At 37.5% G+C, this 23,583-nt stretch overlaps 2 protein-coding genes across 2 annotated transcripts in view; one reads left to right on the top strand and one right to left on the bottom strand.

Annotated features, from left to right (window-relative positions):
* vps13a (vacuolar protein sorting 13 homolog A) overlaps positions 1 to 7,534 on the top strand; it is a 41,872-nt gene extending 34,338 nt beyond the window's left edge. Inside the window, exons 68-76 of the mRNA XM_084728807.1 lie at positions 230 to 305; positions 974 to 1,137; positions 1,353 to 1,398; positions 1,630 to 1,753; positions 2,408 to 2,522; positions 5,333 to 5,418; positions 5,961 to 6,084; positions 6,216 to 6,290; positions 6,538 to 7,534. Of these exons, the coding sequence (XP_084584933.1) occupies positions 230 to 305; positions 974 to 1,137; positions 1,353 to 1,398; positions 1,630 to 1,753; positions 2,408 to 2,522; positions 5,333 to 5,418; positions 5,961 to 6,084; positions 6,216 to 6,290; positions 6,538 to 6,588 (861 nt within the window). The 3' untranslated portion in view covers positions 6,589 to 7,534. The remainder of the gene's footprint in view (positions 1 to 229; positions 306 to 973; positions 1,138 to 1,352; positions 1,399 to 1,629; positions 1,754 to 2,407; positions 2,523 to 5,332; positions 5,419 to 5,960; positions 6,085 to 6,215; positions 6,291 to 6,537) is intronic.
* A 95-nt stretch (positions 7,535 to 7,629) lies between these two features.
* LOC146320524 (guanine nucleotide-binding protein subunit alpha-14-like) lies at positions 7,630 to 20,772 on the bottom strand. Its single transcript, XM_084728806.1, has 7 exons — positions 20,309 to 20,772; positions 13,732 to 13,916; positions 12,921 to 13,075; positions 11,511 to 11,639; positions 11,270 to 11,399; positions 11,008 to 11,161; positions 7,630 to 9,894 (listed from the first exon to the last, which is right to left on the bottom strand). The coding sequence occupies exons 1-7, from the start codon at positions 20,427 to 20,429 to the stop codon at positions 9,704 to 9,706; spliced, it is 1,065 nt and encodes a 354-aa protein (XP_084584932.1). The 5' UTR covers positions 20,430 to 20,772; the 3' UTR covers positions 7,630 to 9,703.
* Positions 20,773 to 23,583: the final 2,811 nt, after the last annotated feature.

Below are 23,583 nucleotides of genomic sequence, written 5' to 3'. Positions count from 1 at the left end.
AAATTCAGTGTTTCTTCTATGGTTCTGTACAAACGTGAACATTTACATGATGCAGTATCTTTGAATATATTTTTAGGACTCCAGAGATTGTAAACAGCTATTGAAAATAAAACTTGCTTATGTTTTAATTTAGAGCAGTGTGGCTCTTCAGAGTCCCAACAGTATTTTTTATATCTTTCTTATGTCTCTTTATCTTCTGCGTGTTTAACTGTTATCTGTGGTTTTCCAGGGAGCCATCCAGGGACCCGAGGAGTTTGTTGAAGGAATGGCTCTGGGAGTGAAGGCTTTGGTGGGAGGAGCTGTAGGTAAGCACTGAGATCATGAAAAAATGCTATCTGTAAACAGGCGAACCTAAATAAGATCTCTGCGATACATAAACATTTAATTCCCCCTTTTGTTGCATTTTAGCTTAGTTTTGTGTAGACAAACATGTTCACAACTTATTCTTATTTATATGACACCCAAGATCTTACACAACTGTCGACATTCAAAAGTAAACTGAAATTTTTTCTGTTTTCTCAGGCTGTTGATTAATTATTGTGTGTGTTGGTGGTTTGTGTCTATATGATGGTTGTGTGGTTTGTCAAGGTCTTTTGGAAGATGGATGGCACTCAGTGTTGTTTTTTTTCATATTTTATTTAATCTAATGTTGCTTGTTGCTGCACTCAAACACACATACTAATTCTTAAGTGGTTTGTATGAGTCATTTTGGAGAAATTGCCACATTCACAAATTTTCTTGTATTTTGAATTTTAAGGTAAGAATAGAAAAATGCTCTTGCATGAGGTTCATTGAGTTTACCTGTAATGAAATCTGCTATATAAATTAAACTGTCTAGTCTTGCCATGTGAACAGAAGATGAAGTGAGAATGGAATAGCAGAGAAAAGATCAAAACCGTTTCACCCACAAAAAGAACAAGAACAAATAGACATATTACTGATGTTACTGTAACAACTCATATCTGCTTATCAGGGGGTATAGCGGGTGCGGCCTCCAGGATCACAGGTGCTATGGCAAAGGGTGTTGCTGCCATAACAATGGACGAGGAATACCAGCAGAAGAGACGGGAGGCTATGAACAAACAACCCAGTGGCCTGAGAGAGGGGCTGACCAGGGGTGGAAAAGGACTTGTGTCTGTATGTACTCAAGCTTGTGTTTAACAAAAAATATATGTTTGACACACATTTTTAATGTACAGTAATGACCTAAATTAAATTGTTACAACTCCCAATCAACCGTTTAACATATTAATTACTAAGAAAAATGATTTTAACTTGTCACTGGCCTGAAAGAAGGTCTGCCTTAATGAAGGAAGTGGTGCTCCTTGGTCATATGGTTGTTTTCCTTCCAGGGATTTGTCAGTGGGATCACAGGGATTGTCACCAAACCTATTAAAGGTATGTTTAATTGGACCCTCATGCTAATACTCAGCACATACTCATATGAATGCTTTATGGCCAAAATAATGACAGAAAACCTAAACTTTGGTACTATATGTAAGTGGTATACGTATGTGTCTAACTTCTGTGGGTTCTGTCCTGTTTGTGGGATAGTGTCCCAGCTCTGTTTTTTTCCACGAGATCTATTTCCTTAAATGTGATGAAGTTTGATGATGTGTCAATGTGCAGGAGCCCAGAAGGAGGGTGCAGCTGGCTTTTTTAAAGGTGTTGGCAAAGGTCTGGTTGGTGCAGTAGCCAGACCTACAGGAGGCATTATTGACATGGCCAGCAGTACTTTCCAAGGGATCAAGAGGTATGTTCAGAACCTGTCACAATAATAATGGACTTACGGTACAATATCTGGCCATAGTGTTGGCCATTGTGTTTACATGTGTGGTTGTTTATGTAAGAATGCCACCAGTGTTTTATCCAACATGATGCCAGCAGCAGGGTTTTCTGTACTGTTATGAGACACAGTGCCTAAACCAAATGAAAAGGAAAAAAAAATATGCTGAGACACATTTTGCTGTAATTTCTGGTTGTGCTGCTCCTGTATGCTTGTCGTCTGTTCTCTTTGTCTGAATATTCTCAAGAATTAAAAGTTGATTTCTCTTTGAAAAGGTGTACTTCCAGTATTATGCTATTATCATTAAATCAATGGCATAAAATGGTCTTAAAATGATAATATTGTTCATTGCAATTATATCTGGGACAAAATATCATTCAACATTGTGATAGACGTATTTGTGACATTCAGTATTTTAATAAATCAAGTAAATAATCACATACAGTAAATGCACAAACAGAGAACATCCTTTTTATTACAGAAGCTATTCAGGTCGAGGTTTGCCATAGTCATACTGCATGTATGCATTTATATATCCATGTTTTGTGTGTACGGGAAGTAGTAAGGTACCAAGTCAGGTTTGTCATAAAATGCATTTGTGTGTCTTGTCTCCTTTTTCAGGGCAGCAGAAACTTCACAAGATATTGAATCACTGCGTCCTCCTCGCTTCATCCACGAGGATGGTGTCATACGACCATATAAGGAGAGGGAAGGCCTCGGCAGTCAGATGCTCCAGGTAGAACAAAAACCTCTGCATCATCAACTCTCCATAGGCAGACCAGGGCAAATAGAAGTTGGTTAATATTCTTCATGTAACTGAGATGAGGAAAACACAGTTTTACATTTTCTTTAATGCAATTGAATATTGTCTGCTTCTTTTTGCCATTTCTGTGTCGTTATACTGACTTAAGTGATGCATCTATTGTGCACTCTAACAGTTTGCCCTGGTTTGCAAGTGGAGTTGTTTTTTCATGCACACAGATAAAAATTTCTCTCAACCTTTTTTTTTAAACAATCCTCCCCTCAGTCTACTTTGTTTTATAAATTATCTTTAAACATTTCTGTTTATTTTATATTTAGCATTTGCTGTTTGTAGATCCTTATACAGCAACTCAGCACAATTCTTAGTTAATAATTCATCTCTGGGCCAGTTTTCTGTTGTAAGAGGGGAAAAGAACACATGCAACTTAGACGTTTGGTGTTTATGTGAATGTTTTTATTCACATGAACTCCAGATTTCATTCACTCATTCAAGTTATGAGCTTCTGTGCAGTGTAGCTGCCTCGCCTTTTTTGTTTTTGCCCCATACTACTCAAATAACATGATTGGATTGGTGCCTTGTGATGAGTTACATTGATTTTGTTTGGCAGTTTATGCCACATCTGGATGCAACTGTTGCTCTCAAGGTTTTAGCAAAAATAATCCCAGCAGCCATTTGACTAAACATATTGTAGATTAGCACAATAACCTGAATGTGTTTCAGAGCCGGCTGTGTGTCATTATCATGGGTTAGTGTAGCTTTGAAGTGTGTCAGTTCTGCTTCATTTGAGCCATGAGCTTTAAACAGTGGGTCACTTTTTTATAATGACATTATCTAGCTGTCGTGCTGGATGGAGTGGGTTGAAGTCTCTGCTTGCGAGTCTCAGGTCAGAGATACACTGTTTGGATAATTAGAAAAATGTCATGTGTAGGATGTTTCCTATAATACAGATAGGTGACAAATCAAAGTGCCTTATGGGTCATCCACACTAAGAACTATAACCACAAAAAATACAGTTCTAAAATCATTGTAACTCAAGTGGATGGAGGAGTTCACACTTACTGTGGTCCAAAATTCACCATTCACTTGAATTAGAATGATTTTATAATTATATTCACTGCTCTGTTGTAAAGATTCTACAAATCTCTAAATTCTACTGGAGGGATTGACATCCTTCATCTGAAAAATATTCCCTCATGTGGTGTTTTTGACAATGGTGGAAAAGAGCAGTGTCCAAGACGTCACTGCAAAATCTTCCAGGGAGTTCAGTTTGGTCAATGCAAAGGTGATAACAAGCACAGATGATTCACATGATTTCATTCTCATTGAACCCTCCACTGACCTCTCATACCTTGTGTAGAAGAATCTGCATTTATCATGTTTCTCCCCTCATTTGATTCAGGCTTTTCCTTTTATTTGTCACCCATCTGCGTCACCAGCTTTAGACCTAGACAAGGTTTGTGTGTATATTGATGTGTTAGTGATAGATTATTCCCCTTATGCCAAATTAGGAACATGTCAAAAATAATATGAACTACAAATCATATACACAAATCTGTTTCAGTTGTAGCTGGTTAAATAGGCTTCAGATACATTGTGACTGAATTTAATTGACTTTATACTTTACCACATTCCATTTAAAGGCATTTTTACAAAGCATAAGAGTGTCTCCAAGATCTTGTAATACTTCGGAGCCGTTTCAGATCAGATATATATCATTTTTACTTATGTCATGTAAAACAAAAGGTAGTGGTGCTTTTAGAGTTGAAGGACAGAGCTGTTGTAACTTTGAAGGAAATAAAAAAATATTCAAATAATCAAAATAATCAAGATAGCTAGCAACTATTTTTTTTTTTGATCAACTAATCGATTAATTGAATAATCGTTGCATGACTGATATAGATTGAAATGAGAAAACATTCATTTCCTTGACTAAAACTCCACACATAACAGGTCTCTCTGGGTAGAAACAGGCGTTCAGGTTCTCTGTGCTCTGACCTTTACTCTTTTCTCTTGTCATGTCCACAGAGGAGGTTGGCCTACAGTGATGAGTGGCGTAGAAGTGGCTCACAGGATGAGGGTGATGAGGAAAACAGATAGAGAATAGAAGGGGCGGCTGTAGTGTAGTGTTGGTTTTTGTCTGTAGTTTGCTGGAGTTTTTCTGCCTGTTGTCGGTCTGTTAGGAGTTCATTTAGGAAGGATTTAAACAAACCAAAGAAAGAAGTTCGTAGAATTTAACAGATTTGTTTTTCTGTATTTTATATTTTTAGTTGTTTGTTAACTAAGTTTCTTTATCCTTTGTTATTTAACTCCATCACTTCTACTTTTTACCTTATCCTGTTCTTTTCATCATTTTCTCACAAACCACAAAAGAAAACCTTCTCATTGTTTATTCATTCATTGTCAAGATAAGTCATAACCAAGGATTTTTCACGTGTTTTCATTCATTCTGTTATTCACTGCATCTGTTCACTGTCCTCTTGTTCACAATAAAGTGTTCATCTTTTAAACGTCTACCTGCCATTGTCTTTGCTTCGTCCCATGTTTCCCCACAATCCCACAACATCATCTGGTTTCATTAAAGTGACGTTCTGTGCAGATATTCATTCTTTTTTTTTTTTGCAGAGGTCCATTGTAGCACAGGCTGATTTATAGTATGCAGTCGCTGGAAAATGTTTTTGAACACTCTTGTATACAAATTGTCACAGATAGATATGGACATTCATTTTATTCTTTTGTTAGTCATGCTGTTTGGTTAAATATTAACTCTCTCCGTTGTCTTTCAGAAAATTGAGAATGGACGTTTTGCAAAGTACAGATACTTTGCTCATGCCAAGGTCAATGACTCTGACTTCCTCATGATCACCAAGAGGTGAGTGTTTGAGATGAGCATAGTAAATAATATTCCTGTGGTTTTTATTAACAGCTGCTGAGATAAAAAAAAAAAAAAAAAGATACAGCATCCAAACAGTGTTGTTTTACTGCTGTGTATTTCCTTTAGTCAAAGCATTTGTATTTCAGTCTGTCTCATTTCCTGCATGGGGTCGTGTGTGAATGGGAGCTGGCATCAATCAGAGTGATCTGTACCTCCAGTTTCACACCTCAAGACCTTGTAATATTTCAGGGGAAAGGTGTTGTGAGCGCATAATAGGTTACGTCTGTCTGACGAAGGACGCTTTGGCATCCATAGCTTACGCTCAAGACGAGCCATTTAGAGGAAAAGGGGCCGAACAGTAGTCATAGATGATGATACACATTTTAGTTGATGATTTATATATACTGTATGCGCAGGTTGCACACCCCTGATCTAGTGTGCCACTCAGACATTATATTGTACTGTATCTTTTACCTTTGGAAAGATGAGAATGTGTGTTAGTTTTTTTTAACCATTTTTCATGTGGTTTTCTTTTTCAGGGGAATATTCTTTGTGACCAAAGGCACATTCGGCCAGCTAACCTGTGAGTGGCAGTATCTGTTTGAGGAGTTCACCAAGGATCCGATGATCGTAGAGAACCGCAGACTTCGCATTGAGGCCAAGGTACAAAAACCCTTTAAATCCAAACCAAAAGCAAAATTTTTCACTTTAAGAGACTAATGTTAAATTTATTTCAAGTTTTAAGCAATTATTTAGCAGATTATTGCACTAAATGCCTTTCCTGTGTACTGCAGGAGAGAGTAAAGTCTGTCTTCCATGCCAAGGAGTTCGGGAAGATCATAAACTTCAAAACTCCTGAGATAGCCAAGGTAAATTCATGATGTGGACCATAGGATGCTCCTATGTAAATGTTACTATATAAACATTTTTTTATTGTTAATTTGTCTAAGAAATACCCGAGTGTCATCTGCTCTCTGTATAATCAAAATGAGCCCACTTGTTTCACTCACACTTGTGTGTCCTTGTGTCATCCAGACCAAGGTTGTGTCCAACCTGCAGCCACAGTAAATGCTTGTACTAAATTGTGTTCTAACTTTGATTTTTATATATTTTCAGTGGGTTCTTGCCAAATTGGAGGATGCAAGAGAAAGTTTACCCAAATATTAACTTGAGAAGAAGAGCAAGAAATTTTAAATATGTTTAAAAATAAGAAGAAAAAAAAACAGAAGAAAGAAAACAGAAGAAAACATACACACAGAGTCTGTGTGTGCCAGTGCCTTTGTTCTTTACTGCATGCTACAGTGCTTTTGTTTACCTCCATGTGTGAGTAGTGATAAAGACACACAACTGATGCTGTATGTTGACTGTTAGTGTATGTTGGGGGTGAAAGACTGAGTGAGCAGTATGTATGTATGCATGCCAGCAAAAGTGCTATAAATGGAAGGCAGACTTACATTAATGTACCACAGAAGCTCAGAATCATTCAACCAAACTTCACTCTCGTAACTCTCATTGCACTCATCATTTCTGTGCACATACACTGTATAACTGATTTTTAATGATTTCTTTTATGAAAACTAATGCTAAGTCTGGAGTTTTCAAATACATCTTATTGCTATCTGTATGTCTGAAATGCTGCTGATGACTGATTTCAGCTTCCTCAGCCTTTAATTTTCCAATACTCAATCTAACACATATTAAAGGGATAGTTTGGATTATTTGAAGTGGGGTTGCATGAGGTACTTATCGATAGTCAGTGTGTTGCCTACAGTAGATGGCGGTCGACATGCAACCAGTTTTGAGAAGCAGAAAGTAGTACCAGCCCAGAAGTTAAGCAATGTACTGCTGTGTACACTGTCAGCAGCAGAATGTATTTTAGCCACCTAAAAAAACAGTATCAGTTTAAGTGTACACTATATTTTCACTGTTTTACCTTGCTATCAGACTGAATTATCTGACAGGAAATCGCTGTTAGATAAGTCTAATATTGCTTTCTGTCTCTCAACCAGACTCTTTTTGCAAAAATAGTAATTTTACCCCATAGAACACAGGAGTTGTTTGTCTACCACTGCCTCAGTCTGTTAGTTTGTGTTATTGTGTGATTTTGGTTAATCCCAACTTTCCTATTAAAACATCAGAGTCACACAAATGATGTCAGTGATCAAGGCAGCAGCAGACGAGCAACTCCTAGGTTCTGCAAGGAAAGAAAGCATACATTTATACTGATATTATTATATATTTGTGTGTTTTTCTGCTGATCCTGTTTACAGCAGGACATTGCTCAGCTTCCTACACCGGTACTCTGCTGCCTCTCCAAACTGGGGGCATCTAATAATAATAATTTTCCTCATACAACCTTCAACTGACACAAACTCACAATCTCTTTAAGCCACTAATCCCATTCAGTTTCAGTTTTATTAAATATATTTCAAGTTGTGTTTAGCTGTAGAAGCTACACTTTTACAGTGCAACAGCAAGTAAGAGATGTGGTAGAAAACAACTTGAATAACACTGAGGCCAAATCAACCATAATTGTTGTAGCACATTTAATGTTGTACACTGTTAATTTTACTGGAGTCTATAAAAGGGAAACTAATTTAAATCTGACTATGGCTTTATAACCTGTAATGTGCTGTCTTACAAACCCTTCTGTTCTTTTACTCTTTCTCTATTTTTCCTCTTTTTTTTTATACATTTTGCAAGTTGAAGACTGTTTAGTGTGTGATTTATTAGAGACGCATGCTATTTTTATACTATACTTACACCTATCAGTCTGCTGTATATTGATCTAATCTAGTATCCTATCTGTATATATCCATCCTCACACAATAGTCTGTATTATGGCATTACAGAGTGTAATTTTGTGATTTTTATGTTTTTATACCACATACAGTATATGCAAATGCCAATGATGTTGATGAATTATGCAGAGAAAAATATATTTAAAAGAAATGAATGCTAATTATTATTATCAGCTGCTGTTTACTCTGATGTGTATTTTAAAGGTTTGCTTTTGGTTTGGGGTGAATTGCTGTTTAATACCACTAAATATTTCTGTTGCCATTAATGTCATTTATGTTTTTGGGGAGCAAAATGTTCACTGCAGTGGCTTAATGTTTGTTTGTTTTTTTCTGTCCCACTGGTTTTTCCAAAAAATAAATATGTTTCAAATTTCATTGTCCTCTTCCTTTAGTTCTTGTACCAAGAAGCACACGCATTGCACCTTTCATTAAGTTACCATAATTGTTTATTGAAAATTACCATAAATATAGTTTTCATTTTCTCCTGAGGAGAAACAGCAACAACTAGGATTATTTACATCTAAAAAAAAAAACCTCTGTAGTTGTGCTGACTGTCCTGAGTAAATAAAGCCCTTCCAGGCAAAGCAGACACATGGCTCAGTGTTAAAAAAAAAAAAATGGAGAAAAAGATCATACTCAATTTTAAATCACAAAATTGAGAATTAAAAGGTATGGAAGCCCATTTCCTCCTATATGTAATGGGAAAAAAAGATCCTGTAAGTCATTATAATGAGAATTTTTCCCAAATGAGTTAGTATCTCAAAAGTCTTTTTTTATGTTTCTCATTATTTTGAGGTACTAGCTTGGTATTTTGAAATACAAAGTCTTTTTTAAGAGACAAACTCATTACTTTGAGATACTAACTCATTATTTTGAAATATAAACTTATTATTTTGATATATTTGCTCATTATTTTGAGAATATAATGACTTACAGGATCTTTTTTCCTCAGTTTGTCAAAAATAAGTTCTTACAAACAGGTATTGCATGAGCAGAAATTAAACATCAGTAAAAGCACTCGGATCATATTTCTGATAACTGTCATTTAATAAGTAATAAAATAGCTATCCCACACAATAGTTCAATAATATTACTTTACACTAATTTTGAAATCCTCTCTTCTGCTGTATCATTTTCTTATTGTACATCTCTATAAAGGCTTAAATAAGAGCAACAAATCACACACAATAAACAAAAACTTTTTCAGACAGGAATCTACATAAAGAGTAGTCTGGCCACATGTTCATATTCTCTTTGGCTTAACTTTTACAGGCACAAAAGTTGAAAAATCAAACCAAGAATCTTTTCAGTGGTTGTGTAAACTGCGAGGAGGAGCTATGTAAAAATCTAAATTGTTCTTTGTGTAGACAAACAACCAAGAAAAAGCACATTGAAGTTTTTTTGTTTTTTTTTTATGATATTCTCCTGTCTTGGCTTTCATCATGTCTTTCCTTCTTTGTCTTCTGTCCTCCTGCTCCTTCTCACACCAGGTTGAACTCCTTCAGGTTGTGTCTGAGGATGGTGTCTTTGACAGCCACAAAGACGAAGCGGATGTTTTCTGTGTCTGTGGCGCAGGTGAAGTGAGGGTACAGCGTCTTGTCCTTGTCCGGGTTTTGGTCCTGGTACATTTTCAGGATGAATTCTTGAGCCGCTTCAGGATCCTGCTCAGGTCCTGCAGTTCAGGGTGGACAACATTTCAATATGTTTTCCATAAATAGAAATAGACATATGATGAGAGACCAAGGAATGATGGTCCAGAGAACGTTTCTCAGTGCACAAAGTGTCTTTTCAAAAACCTTTTTTCTTTTACAATGTGTCAGATTGTGCCTAATCTTTCAATACTCATACGCCACATTTTCTACGTCATGTGCCGCACGAGTTGCCAGTTTAAATAGTTAGAAATACCTAAAACTAATGCAGTCTGATACAAGAGTAAATCTTCCACGAAGGTTACAAAGTTCAGTTGCTTTTTTAAACTGTCTTAGAGAGACATTGGTTCTATTTTAAGGTCATTTTGGAGGAAATAATTTGTTGTATTGCATTATACAGAGAGGCGTTTCTGTTATTTAGCCTACCCTCACTCATATAAATTGGGTGGACAAAATAATAGAAACACAAGATACAAATCCATTTCATTATCCTTTAGATACACTCAAATCTGACACTGACAAACCCAAACCTCTAAAATAAATTTTCTTTCTGCTATCCTTTACCCTTACTTTCCCTTACTTAAACAAGAGTAACAATACCACAATAACTCAAAACTTTACTTGAACAGTACAAAAGTATTGTCATGAAAATACACACACAGTATCAAACACAGAGGCACTCATGCAGAATGGCCAATTTCAGAATCATATTATTGGATTATAATTATTGAAATATTAATATGTTCATGATTCTTTGTCATCCTCAGTGTTGCAGCTGGTAAAGTTGGGGCTGATTTTAAGTACTTTACGTGGGTAGCTTTAATACATGATAATATATGTGTTAATCTATATTTTGTATTAATAAATTTGCAAAGTAACTAGTGAATAAAGCTGACAAATAAGTAAAAAGTAGAGCATTTGCCTCTGAGATGTAGTAGAGTAGAAATGGAAATATAGTTTCAAGTAAAGTACCTCAAAGTGCTTATGTAACTGTACTTAGTTACTTTCCAGGACTGATTTCACCAGTGTGTGTGTGCACACACTTACAACAGATGAGATTCAAAATGTACAAGGGCTGATCATTTATAATTATACTGGTTCACTGACACAAATGACCTACATATGAATGAACTGACCTGTGAACTCGGGGAAGTATGTGGCTACATGCGAGTACATGATCTTCTCCTTGAGGATGTCGGTCTTGTTGAGGAAAAGAATGACAGAGGAGCGCTGGAACCAGGGGTAGGTGATGATGGTTTTGAACAGGGCCTTGCTCTCCTCCATTCGGTTCTGAAATGAAATGGCAGCACAGAAAGAGGAAACTATGAAGACATAACGGTACGGTATTTTAAAAGCTCAAAGTCTGGAACACGATCTATTGTTGAGCCGATTTCTCACCTCGTTGTCGCATTCAGCCAGGACCTGGTCGTACTCGCTGAGCGCCACCAGGAAGATAATGGATGTGACGTTCTCAAAGCAGTGGATCCACTTCCTCCTCTCTGACCTCTGACCCCCCACATCCACCATCCTGCCATAACAACAGAAAATGTATGCTATGTCAAGAGTTTCCTACTGTATGACCAGAGGCAAAGCAGCTTTCATGAGCCGTTAACTCTTGTATTGATAAGTTATATCTCACCTGAAGATGACATTCTCCATGTCAAAGGGATATTCGATGATTCCTGTGGTCGGCACTCGGACTCTGAGGATGTCCTGCAGGTCAGGTATATAAGAGGGCTGTGCAATTCGATCCAGCTCAGAGAGATAGCTGAAAAAATAAAAAGCACCTAAAAATAGAAGAATTGTAGGAATCTGGTGGCTATTAAGACTATTATTAATCATAATGGCTGTTATTATGAGAAACCTGATGTATCTAATCATAAAATGAAGTGACGTGAATATTGGCATTGAATTTGTGACTGACAGTGAGTCAGAGGAGAGAAATTAAAACCGTCAGGAAGTAGTGTATTTCTGTTTACACTGCTAAAAAAAAAAACCACAGGCTAAAAAGGTTTCAGATCTTTCCCTTTTTATCTATATCATCAGTAGCTTCACAGAAAGCAGGCTCTTATTAATACTAATTTTTGTTCCACTATAAGCAGGTACTCATCTATGTGGTTAGAAGGGACACGTCCTGCACTCATCACAGCGTCTCTTTGTGCTCACAAAACATGGCCACCAGATACAGAGTTGACAAAATTACAAAGACACCTATATACATAGCTGATGTAATGATACAGAGGTCATGAATCCGATCCCCCCCAACAATAACCCCACCTATACACCAGAGTCTCTAGTTTGTTTGGTTTTCTTTCAAATTTAGTCATCTGCTAAATTATTATTTTTAGACATTTTATTTCCCAACATTAAAGGAACAGTTTGTATTTTTTAAAGTGGGATCGTTTGAGATGTTTTAGTCAGTGTATTACCTACAGTAGCTGGCACCTAGAAAAAGGCCAAACAAACAAACAACAAAAAAAAGCATACACTATATTTAGAATATTTTCACCACTTTACCTTGCCATCAGCCGCTTCCGATAGGAAACTGTCGTTATATCAGTCTCTCAAAAGCCATGAGACTGAAAGGTTAGATGGGAATCAGACAATAACACTCCTTTTCGCAAAAAGGAATCCAGTGTGTTTGGAGGGAGTGTTATTTAGCTTATATAATGGTGATTTCCCATCAGAGAATTCTGCCTGACAGGAAGGTAAAGTGGTGAAAATATTCTAAATATAGTGTATGCTTAAAAACTGATATAGTTTTCTTTTTGCTGGGCCTTTTTTAGATGATTGAAATACATTTTGCTGCTCACACCTGTCCACAGCACTAGATCACTTAGCATTCCTGCATCGTGTGCTCCTGCTGCCTCTCCAAACATGAGGTGCACTGAACATCATCTACTGAAGGTAATACACTGACTGTGGATAAGTACCTCAAACAACCCAACTTCAAATAATCTGAACTATCCCTTCAAGGTTTAAATACTCAAAGTTTGGCATTTGGCAGTGCTGAAGAGAGAACGATCTCTGTTGTATGTCTAATGCTCACTATTTGGTGGAGTCGGACAGCTGGTATTCTCTGCGTCGGTCGTAGCACTCCTGTATTCCTGCGTCGTCCCACAGACTCCTGACAGCGGTCACGAGGTTTGGATCCAACTCCTCCACCTTGTCCACCTCTACCTCCAGGACTGAGTTTGCATGGCTCTATGGGCACACAGACAGAGAGACATGAAGACAGTTAGAATGACCAATCCAACATGTTCAACTTCTGCTACTTTGTGGAAACAGACTCTTGAGTCGGTCTACCAGTTGGTGAAAACACTGAGTATGTTTGTCCCTTTTCTGTCCTCTCTTGCTCTGTCCATCCCTGATTGCTTAATGAGTTGCACCTGGATTGGAGAGCTTTAAAACTGCAGCATCACAAGAGATGGAGACTGACTTTCCAACCCTGAAAGGTGGACAGACCTCACCATCCCCCGACCTCTAAATCCAATATGTCTGCCATTAACAGTAGTGAAAGCTTTAGTATGTGCTGTTTATTAGGACGTCTGTCTTTATTTGTGTCTCATTAAATCAGTCAACCACACAGTACAGTCCCAGCTCCATCTGTGGACATGTTGCAGTGGTGTTTATATTTTTTTAACTTTTCAGCTTGTTCACAGGAACGTCATTTCCAGCTCAGTCTTGTGTAAACATGGTGAAACAATATTTTTTACTACCTTGAGCTCTTCTACATGAATGTGTACATTTTTATAGGCACCTGTGTGATTTTGCTTGCATGTTAAATTTACAAAAAGAGTCAGAGTTACAGCTAAGTTTGTGCTGAAAAATAAAATGCATGAGAGGTAAAACCTGGTCACCTGGTTCTGTGGATCAGAGAAAGATATACTAAGCGCCTCCATGGCTCTGACCATCGCCTGCATGGACGTGTAGATGTTCTGGTAGACCAGTTTGGCGTAGCTCCTCTTGTCCTCGTCTGTGTATCCTCCTCCATGGATAATCCTCATCTGTTTGATAAAGGTACTCTTTCCGCTCTCTCCAGTACCTGTTGGATGCAGTGACAGTTAAATGTGAGTATAACTGCATGTTAACATGTTACGTATGATAAGGGGAAACTCCTGCTGGATGTGTGTGGAGACAGGAGTGGAGGGTGCTGATAAATTATGTGAAAGCCTCAATATTTCTTTTAATCCTTATATCTAGCACTTTTCATACAAACAAAATGCAACACAAAATGGTTTATACAATAAAACAATGACTCAGTTAATCTACTGATAGGTCTATGGGTCATTATGAAATAGGTCATAGGTCATAGATGTGAGAAGTAAAATAAAAATAACATGATTGGTTTAGTGTGGTCCAGAGTTGACCACACCTCTGCCTCCATCCATCAGCCTAAACTAGTCCAGGTCTGTATCGGCTGCAGACCTGGACATGGGCCATAGCTGGTCTACAAGCAGCTTTACCAATAATAAGGACCTGTTGATCAATGTTTGCATGTGTTTAATAGTTTCATGGGGCTCTGTAGAGTGTCAGCAGTGTGTGCTTGGACACAGGATACTGGCTTTCTGCCGACAGTAAGACAAACAGACAGTCTCTACCTTAACGGCCCACTAACTTTTATTTCATGATAATAAATGATAAATGCACAAACTTAAATGTCTTAGTTTAACACACACACACACACACACACACACACACACACACACACACACACACACACACACGCACACACACACACACAGACGCACAAGCAGCACAAGCTCCTAATTTTCTAATTCAGACCACATGATGCTGAATCTATTTGTTTAACAAATGTGTGTTTGTTAACAGACCTGAATATTGGAAGTTGTGTGTGTGTGTGTGTGTGAAGGCTTGCCCCATGCATGCAAGTGCGTGTCAGTAAGAGAGTGTGTGTGTGTGTGTGTGTGTGTGTGTGTGTGTGTGTGTGTATGAATAAACACCTGCATCTGTACTCCTTCCTCTTGAAGGCAGTTAAGGCTCTGTGATGAGCCTGGGTGGTGCCGGTAGTTTCCTGACTGTTTTGCATGGCATCATGAGAACTTGGGTCTTTACATCTTAACAAACAAGGCTTAGACAAATCGTCTGCTTTGAATGCACCTTGTTTACAAGTCAAGTTTCTTGGAGATGAGGAGGATTTGGCCAAGACGGGCAGGTAAGCTCTGAGGAGGAGGCAAATCAACCTCCTTGCACGTCTGCCGTGTTTTACTTGTTCAGAAACAGAGACGGCCTTAAATGAGCTCAGAGGCATCATCTCTAAGTTAGTTTATTTTTTTTATTTTCCCTTTTCTTTTGGAGCAGATTAGTCATCTTACTTATGCTATAAAAGCTTACACAAAAGTCATACATATACCTGTAAATGTGTATAATAAGAAACTGGTGTTGTGTAAAAATGTTAAACTAACACCCACTCAATTTAAAGTTATATATATTTGAACTACAAAAGCAACTCTTTGCATTTGCTAAGCTGTAAGATGCTACAGTTTTTTACTTGACAAATGACTTAAATGACTGATAATAACTGTCTGTTACTACACTAACTAACTGACTAATCACTTAAGCCCTGTTACCTAAAACACACTGACCATAAAATGTTGAATATCAGCAAGTTTCTTTTTTCTTTCTTTCTATGAAAGTCATTCCTCAGTAGACACAAGAAGCACCAAAAATGTGACAAATAAAAACAGAAAATATTTCTGAGTGACTTGCCAATTAAATAATGTTTAAAGTCAATCAATATTTTAAATGCACTCCACAGATTTCACACGTAAAGATAATTCTACTTGTCATGGGGAGCACTACTCAGCCACAGAACAAACTGTTGTGTAAAGAGGAGCTTTGGCCAAGCCTCTTGGCTGGGAGATGACACATTTATACATTTTTGATGGAAAGCCTGCATCATTTTTAAATTTGTGTTTCAATAGTGATTTACTGAGTCTGATACTGTAGTGATGCTAAAACGCATTTCAAAATGAATTAAACATTTAATACATTTTTTGTGTTGTATTTTTTTCTGGCTTGTGGAAGTCAAGAGTATCTGTAGATGAATACATGTCCATTTGACTACATTTGTGTCTCAGCACACCTGTGTGTATGTCTGTGTCTGTGTGTCTGAGTGGTGCAGTGTGGTGTTTTACAGTTTCCCTGTGGGTGAATAATGAATAATGACCACAAACATGTCCATGCGCACACCTACGTACATACACACACACTCCACAGGGGGAGCGTGGTGATGTCATATGATGCTGGCTGTATGAATGAATGTGGTGTTAATGTAAAAACTACTATGACCTGTCGCACGTCTCTTACTAACTTAGATGAGGCTTTAGGAAAATGTAAGGTTAAGATTACTTTATTGTCTCTCATTGGAGAAAAATTGATTAGAGACTAAAGATTAAAGGAACAGTGTGTAGGATTTGGTGGCATTTATGAGTTTGCCTATTAAAAACACCTCATCTCACCCTCCCCCTCTTAGTTAGCAGGAGAACCTACGGCGGCTACAAAACTCACAAAAAACACAAAAGGCTGTTTGTAGAGCCAGTGTTTGGTTTGTCTGGTTTGTGTTATTAACAGACTGTTTCAGGTAAAATGTGAAAACATAAATGCATGATAATAACACTACAATAAAGTGGCTGCAAACAAGAAATTCATTTGTTTTTGCAAAGAGCCACCATTCACAAATGTCAATCCAGATCATTCTTGTTTCTCCAGGTTTTGTCTTCCTGTGTTACTAAAATGAACCATCAACTTATTCTCTTTTCCACTTCATGGATAAGAGCGCAAGTGTTGTCTGTTTGTCTGTTTGTTTTGTGCTGCATGAATTTGTTAATATTTAATAGTGATACTACATCTATTCAAATGTGCATGCCTATGTAGCTGATGGACCATAAAATTGTTTGACTCCCACTTTCTTTCATGTTTTATATGCTTTCACAATTAATTCTTCAATTCATGTATTTCGACTGAAGTCCAGTAGTTGCTGAGAGATGCACACAAACTAAATGACCAATACTTGTATAGTCTACTGCAGTGGTTACCAAGCTTTTTATTTGAGGGACCCATTTCTATCATCGCGCAAACTGACAACCCCTGGCTATAATCTATTGATATTTCATATAATATTCAATGCATAACAATAACAGTACAGAACAGCTGATAAACTGTAAAATTAACTCAAATGATAAACACAATAACTGCGGGAAGTGAATATTGCATCAAAGATGAGTTTTCCTGATATCTTCAGAACTTTTTATATGATTCTCTGTTTTATGTGTTTCTTTTTCAGTTTAACACTCACGCTTCTTTTTTGAGAAATTCAGTGTTTTCTTCTCCCTGACACTTGGACATTGTTCTATTAGGTCTTTGGGTGTTTCAATGGTGCATTTTTCTACGCCTAAATAATAATGTAAGCTTTAAAAATAACATTAACACATTAAAAATTAACACATTTTAGTTTTCTTCGCAGAAATGCATAAAATATTGAGGTACAGGCCTACTGTATGTATTTTAGTTTACTTACACCCTGCTCACAATCCCACACAGAGCTTGTACAAACTCTAATGGGGGCCGGGACCCTCAGGTTGAGAACTAGTACTGTACTGTTATAGAGCAGTGCTGACATGTGAGCATTGTCCTACATCTTTTCGCTGGATCGAAGCAGAACATGTTCATGTTGATCATTCATTCTGCTTCACTCCCACTCATCCTCTCTGGGGACCTGACTGTGACCATCATAATGAATTCCACTGAGAGCTTTGAGTCACTCAGATCAGGTAAATAAATGTTATTGTTAAACCGCTTCCCAGATGTCAAAGATTACAGGTTAAGCACTAACTCTGCAATCACATAAGACATCTAATTCCTTATAATATTTTGAGTTCCCTGGAAAAAATACAAAGAGACAAATCACATATTGCGTAATTTAGGCATTTTGCCTTGATAAGATTGAGTCATATTTTATCTGGTGACATGTTAGACCTGTTCCTGCTCTTGAGACAGTTTAGTATCTGTTTAGTTTACTGACTTTCACTCTACATGAATTTCTCTGAACTTCCTGGCAGCTCTTACGGTAACTGTGTCATCAGGGGCAGCAGCGTGCTCTGTATCAGAATGTACGTCACACTGTTCATGTCTACCACCTCTTTCAGATCATATCTATCAATGATGATGTGTCCTGTACAATGAGCCAAGAAAGGAATTTCTAAAACAGATTAAATGGGATTTATAATGACTTCGGTTTAGTGGGCTGACAGCTGACACTTAAGAGAAAGCTGTTTCTAAGAGAGCAGTGAAGGCAAACCTGCAGCTCACATCCTGCGCAGAGCTGCATTTGCATCATGTTTGCATGAGGTGCGTCCGCAGCAGCTAGTTACAGCTTTCAAACACACCACTGACCGAGGCTTTGACAGTCATTCCTGTCCCTGATGTGCAGCCACACGGCTGCAGTGAAACGGGTTGTTTCCAGACCGCTCACAGAGTCATGGGTGCTATTTGGATGCCACATGGCAACACCCTGTTTTCACATTCACTGGATCTGACCGAAGCTACACAAGTGAACAAAGAACACAGTATCACAATGCTGAAAAGAAAAAAAAACTTGAAAAAAATAAACCAAAAGCTTCAAGTCCTGTCTATACTGGCCTCAGACCTGCTGAAGTGTCCTTCAGCAAGTCAGTGAGCTCATACCAGGAAGTAAGGTGTGTCCACCCCTCCTTCACTGTGACAGGACAGGAGGAAAAAGGTTTTCCTGCAAGGTGATGATGTGGGTTTTGTGGTCCACTGGATGGGTAAACCTGTTTTGCAAGGATATTTTTTATGAATAAAATCTGTTAATCTATATTCTAAAATACATATCTTAATAGATATAATTTATTTTTGTATATGCACACTGCACACACACACACACACACACACATACATACAATATGCAATGCCACAATGCTCAGGCACGTAGGAAGCGAAAAGACAAAGCAACAGGTTAGTTTGTGTGTCAGTAACCTGGTCTATACATTCACAGTGTATTACTTCATATATTATAGTACATTTGGTTATGATACTAATTCTGTATATGGTTTGGAAAGGTCATATGTTGAGTTCTGGTATTGGACTGGTTTTTAGCTGGTTTTAATGGTTGTTGGGTGGGTTTTTGATCTGTCATTTGTCTGGTTTCGTCAGTTTTTCAGAGCATCTGAAGCTTTATGTTATTAACATCTTCATCAAAAGCCTCAGTGGTGTTACAAGTACTAAAATTTTTTACTTAAAAACATCATAGTCTAAAAATTATTACATCTCACAATGTGTGTTTTGTTTTGTTTTTTGCTGTGTAAAATAAATGTTGTGGAATTAAAAGTACGATTATTATTCTATTGGGCACCATTGTTTTTAATTTACTCTTTATAAAGTCTTTATTCTAGATTTTATATTTCGCTTTTTTAATTCTCTATTGTTTTGTCCTGTAAGTGTAACTTTGAAGCAATACATGGAACAAATTTAATGAAGTTCTATCTTATGATTACTGACACTGTCTATCAGCTGTACTTCATATTTTTTCCTCATTATTTCTTTCTTTACTCCTTTTTCTTAATTAAACTCAGATTAGGCTGAAGTTCACCCGAATATAAAGGAAGCAAACCCAGAAATCCTCCAATGCGCAGCTTTCTGAGCGAATTTCACTGAGAAGGAAAGTGCGAGCTTCCATACACATTTTGACTGGAGCTAAAGTCAAAATATAACATTATGTTACACTGGCTGTTGTTAGTATTTCTGTTCCATTTAGGGATTAAATGAGTCCAGCAGACAAGATAATGAAGGGTGTAAACTCCATGGTGCGTAAACTTGACAGTGCAGAGCCAGAGCGCACTTCAATACATCCGGAGAGCAGCCAGAGGAGCCAGAGGGGAAATGTAGTCGACAGTTAGATATGAAATATAAACCTCCTCACACTGTTCATGACTTAGATGCACAGCCACATTTATCCAGACATATTAAAAAACAGAGCCTGGATATTCCCTATAAAGAGTCTGTTTGTCCTACAATATAAAATCTATTATTGTCTGTCCCACCTGCCATAATACCTGCATGTCCAGGTGTGGTCAGGAAACAGTGAAGTAATGGAGAATCTAAAGGTGTCCTTGCTGACTCACTGACCTATAAACAACGTCCCGAAAATAGCAAAAGGACAAGTAAGAATCACTCCCTCAGAGGGACACTGTATGTCGAAAGATAACTTTCATGGCATTTGTCAGGGAAAGGGCAGAGAAGATGAGGATGGGCGTACGTGCCAAGAGTGTCAACCCAAGACCGTATAATTTACATGAGTGTGTCGCTTTCTGTGCCATAGGGACCACTAATATGTGAAAAGTATTGAAGCCAGCCTGTGTAAGCTCGATTTTACGCTCCAGGCTCAGAGATGCTCACCTAACAGCAGCAGCTTCAGCTCTCTGCGGGAGTCCTTCTTGTCTCTCCGCAGCTGCTTTTCGATCTCCTCGTTGATCCTCTGGTTCTCCCTGTCCTCCGCAGATATACAACATCCAGCCATGGTCCTCCAGTGATCCCTCCTCTGAAGTCAATGGGTAAATGTTAAAGGCTTTTGGAAATGTCCTCTTCTCCTCTTGCTCCCTTCTCTCACTTCACAAAGTCAGAGGGAAAAGGGCGCAGAGCATCTTTAGAAGTGATGCCTTCTTCTTCTTCTTCTTCTTACGTCCGAATTTAAGTTTTAATAGTTTAATGTAAATATCGCTAAAAGAGAGTTTTTCCTCCAGAGATCTTATTTAAGGACTAAAAGGGTCTGACCCTGTGTGATAAGGTGCTGCGGTTGGTCTGAAGCAGGAGGACACTTGTTGAACTTTATCCAGCCGGCTCTGGAGGGCGTGGCAATGGCTGCAAATAGAAGAGGATAAAATGAGAGGTTTACATCCGGACAGCAGGCAGACTGTGCTGGCTTTACCACACAGAGGTGCCTGTGACATGATGCATGATGGGAACTAACAGGGGATCTGGGGATGGTTTAATAATAAAAGAAGCAGAATCAAAGGCGCCATAAGGAACCAACAGATATGTGTGCGTAAAATGGCTTTGCTATAATTCCAGCTGATAATAACTTTCTTGGCAAGTTTTTTAAACATCAGACACGTGTTAGACGAGTTTAGAACCTCCATCCATCCAGTTTGCAACAGTACAGAGAGGGAAGTACATGAAGGATCCTGCCTCAGTGCGTCCTCAGTCATTGTCCTGTCTCCTAATGACCACTAGAGGTCAGGAAGGCCAACTGTGAGTGAACGAGTCGGTATATGAAGTGTGTCCTGCAGTTTCATGAGAAACTTTGCATCTTCACAACTTGAAATCTTGCAGTGAATTCAGTTTTGGTCAGTGGTGAAAGTACTTCCATATTTTACATTTTGACATTAGAAAAGCAGCAGTACTACAGTTAAATTATATATATACATATATATATATTTATATATATACATATATATGGTGTGTGTATACATATAAATCCTGCATGCAAAATCTTACTTACATAAAAGTACAGGAGTACAAGGTATTGTGCAAAATGGTCCTCTGGATTGTTATACAGAAATTTTATATACGATTATACCATTGGACCGATTATTTTTGTCCTTCTGGTGTGTCCCTTATTTGCTGCCAGATAGCTTAATCTATAATTAAATGTAATAAATATATATAATCTGATTAATAATATTTGTATTTTCCTAAACTGCACAGTAACTATTAATTAAATATAGTGGAGTAAAAAGTACCATATAATAAGGCCACAGAGATGCAGTGGAGTAGAAGAATAAAGTAGCAGAAAATTTAAATACTCAAGTGATGTACCGAAAAATTACTAAAATTAGTTATATGCCACCATTGAGTTTCACAGATCAGTGTCCATCATTATTCTGAAACTCAAAAGAGAGGAAACAAAATAAATGGAAGATGAAATTGTGTCGAAAAAATCACAGAAAAAGCAAATACGAGATAACGAGAGATGAAAGGATGTTATACAATCTACAAAATGTTATTACAACTAAATACAACGTATGACCCTAACATGGATAACAGGCTGATTTTCCTTTAGGTTTAGAGGTGAGCTCCTCTCCTAGAGCAGTGTAATCCAGTCTAGAAAGAAGGCATCTTTAATTTAATTCAGAACTGGAAAAATGATCAAATAGTACCTGTGGACCTGTGATAACCTGCAATCACCTACTTAAATTAAAACAAACAAACAAAAACATCCATTAAAATACAGAAAACTGGCAGAACACTATTCGTTACTCTACTGACATGACATGGTGCTTTGTAAGGAATTAAAGTAATCAAACATAAACCATTAACTGAGAATGTGAATATAACCTGACTTTAACCAATCCTTGCCATTCACATTAAAATCTATAAATTGGATATTTTAGTATTGATTAAATAACCACAAGCAGTCTTTGGGCTTTTTCTGTGCAATTTACTCTCTGTTTATCCACACTTTTGTCCTCTTTTTGAACAATGTTCTCAATACATACATTTTTGAGAAGTCCAGACTACTCTGTATCATCATGATTGCTTTGCAACAAGAACATTTACAAAAACAGAAAGACTGAATGTGTTATCATCATCAGCGAGCACAGGTTAAGTACAAAGATTTTACTTTTCTAATGAGATGAGCATCTTTCAGTAGAGATTCTGGCATATGACAGTGTGTTTAGTTTGGAGAGATTGTTTAGTATATGAACATAAATTCTTCAAGGATATATAAAATGTGAATTTTATGAAACATGATGAATTGTCTTGGAGTTGTTGCCTTGATTTACAACCAAACATTAGTTTACATCCAAATAAACTTTATTAATGGGGTGTTGGGAGTTTTAAACCAGAAAGTAAACAAAGCCAGATTTCATATCCTTCACTAAAAGTATTCTGTTGTCTCTAGTTTATCTTTTGGAGGGACTTTGCATGTAAAAAACATAAGTTACCTAAGATAACAGAGAGGAAAAGAACTAAAATAACCTCTAAGAGGCACCTTCACCCAACATGTTGCTTGGCAATATGCTTGGGGCACATTCTATTGAACTTTATAGAGTAACAAGAATCACATCTGTGTTCACTTTAACTAAACTTTCAGAGCTTCACAGAGGTTTCTAATACAAATTGGTGTTCAAATACAACGGGCAGACATCTGGCAAAGCATTATGCTTTATGCCTGCCTGAACTATGTTGGGGAGTAATGTTATAGATATAAAGGCAGTGTATTAACCACACTGTAGAAATGCTAGTCTTATCAGTAAAATAAGAGAAAATAAAAATCAGAGTCAACATACTTTTGAAAAGAAACATGTTGCTTCATTCAGAAACGTATTGAAGGAGTGTGAGTTCATGGATACAGGAAACATTTTACACAGTTTTGATTGGAGATCATCATAATAGTACTATTAAGCTTCTTATATTCATGATTTGAACACAAAGAAAACCAAAAAGCTAGCTAAAGATTTGCGTTGGGGCCTTGAGTAAAAGTTTATGTAAAGTTATGTTCCCCAGTTTTCCCTCAGTATACTGAATTTAACACTGAACTGCTGTTGAACATACTGCATGACATTTGAACAGCAGCAGAAAGTGTCAGCAAGTCAATACCAGCTGGAGTCTGCGCTCTCTTAAACAGAAAATCCTGCCTGAATAAAACTCACATGTGCTCCCTAAAAGTG

This window comes from Lutjanus erythropterus, chromosome 10 (assembly GCF_056507025.1).
Source record: "Lutjanus erythropterus isolate fLutEry1 chromosome 10, fLutEry1.hap2, whole genome shotgun sequence".
Taxonomy (NCBI): Eukaryota; Metazoa; Chordata; class Actinopteri; order Lutjaniformes; family Lutjanidae; genus Lutjanus; species Lutjanus erythropterus.
This window is presented reverse-complemented; position numbering and strand designations above follow the sequence as displayed.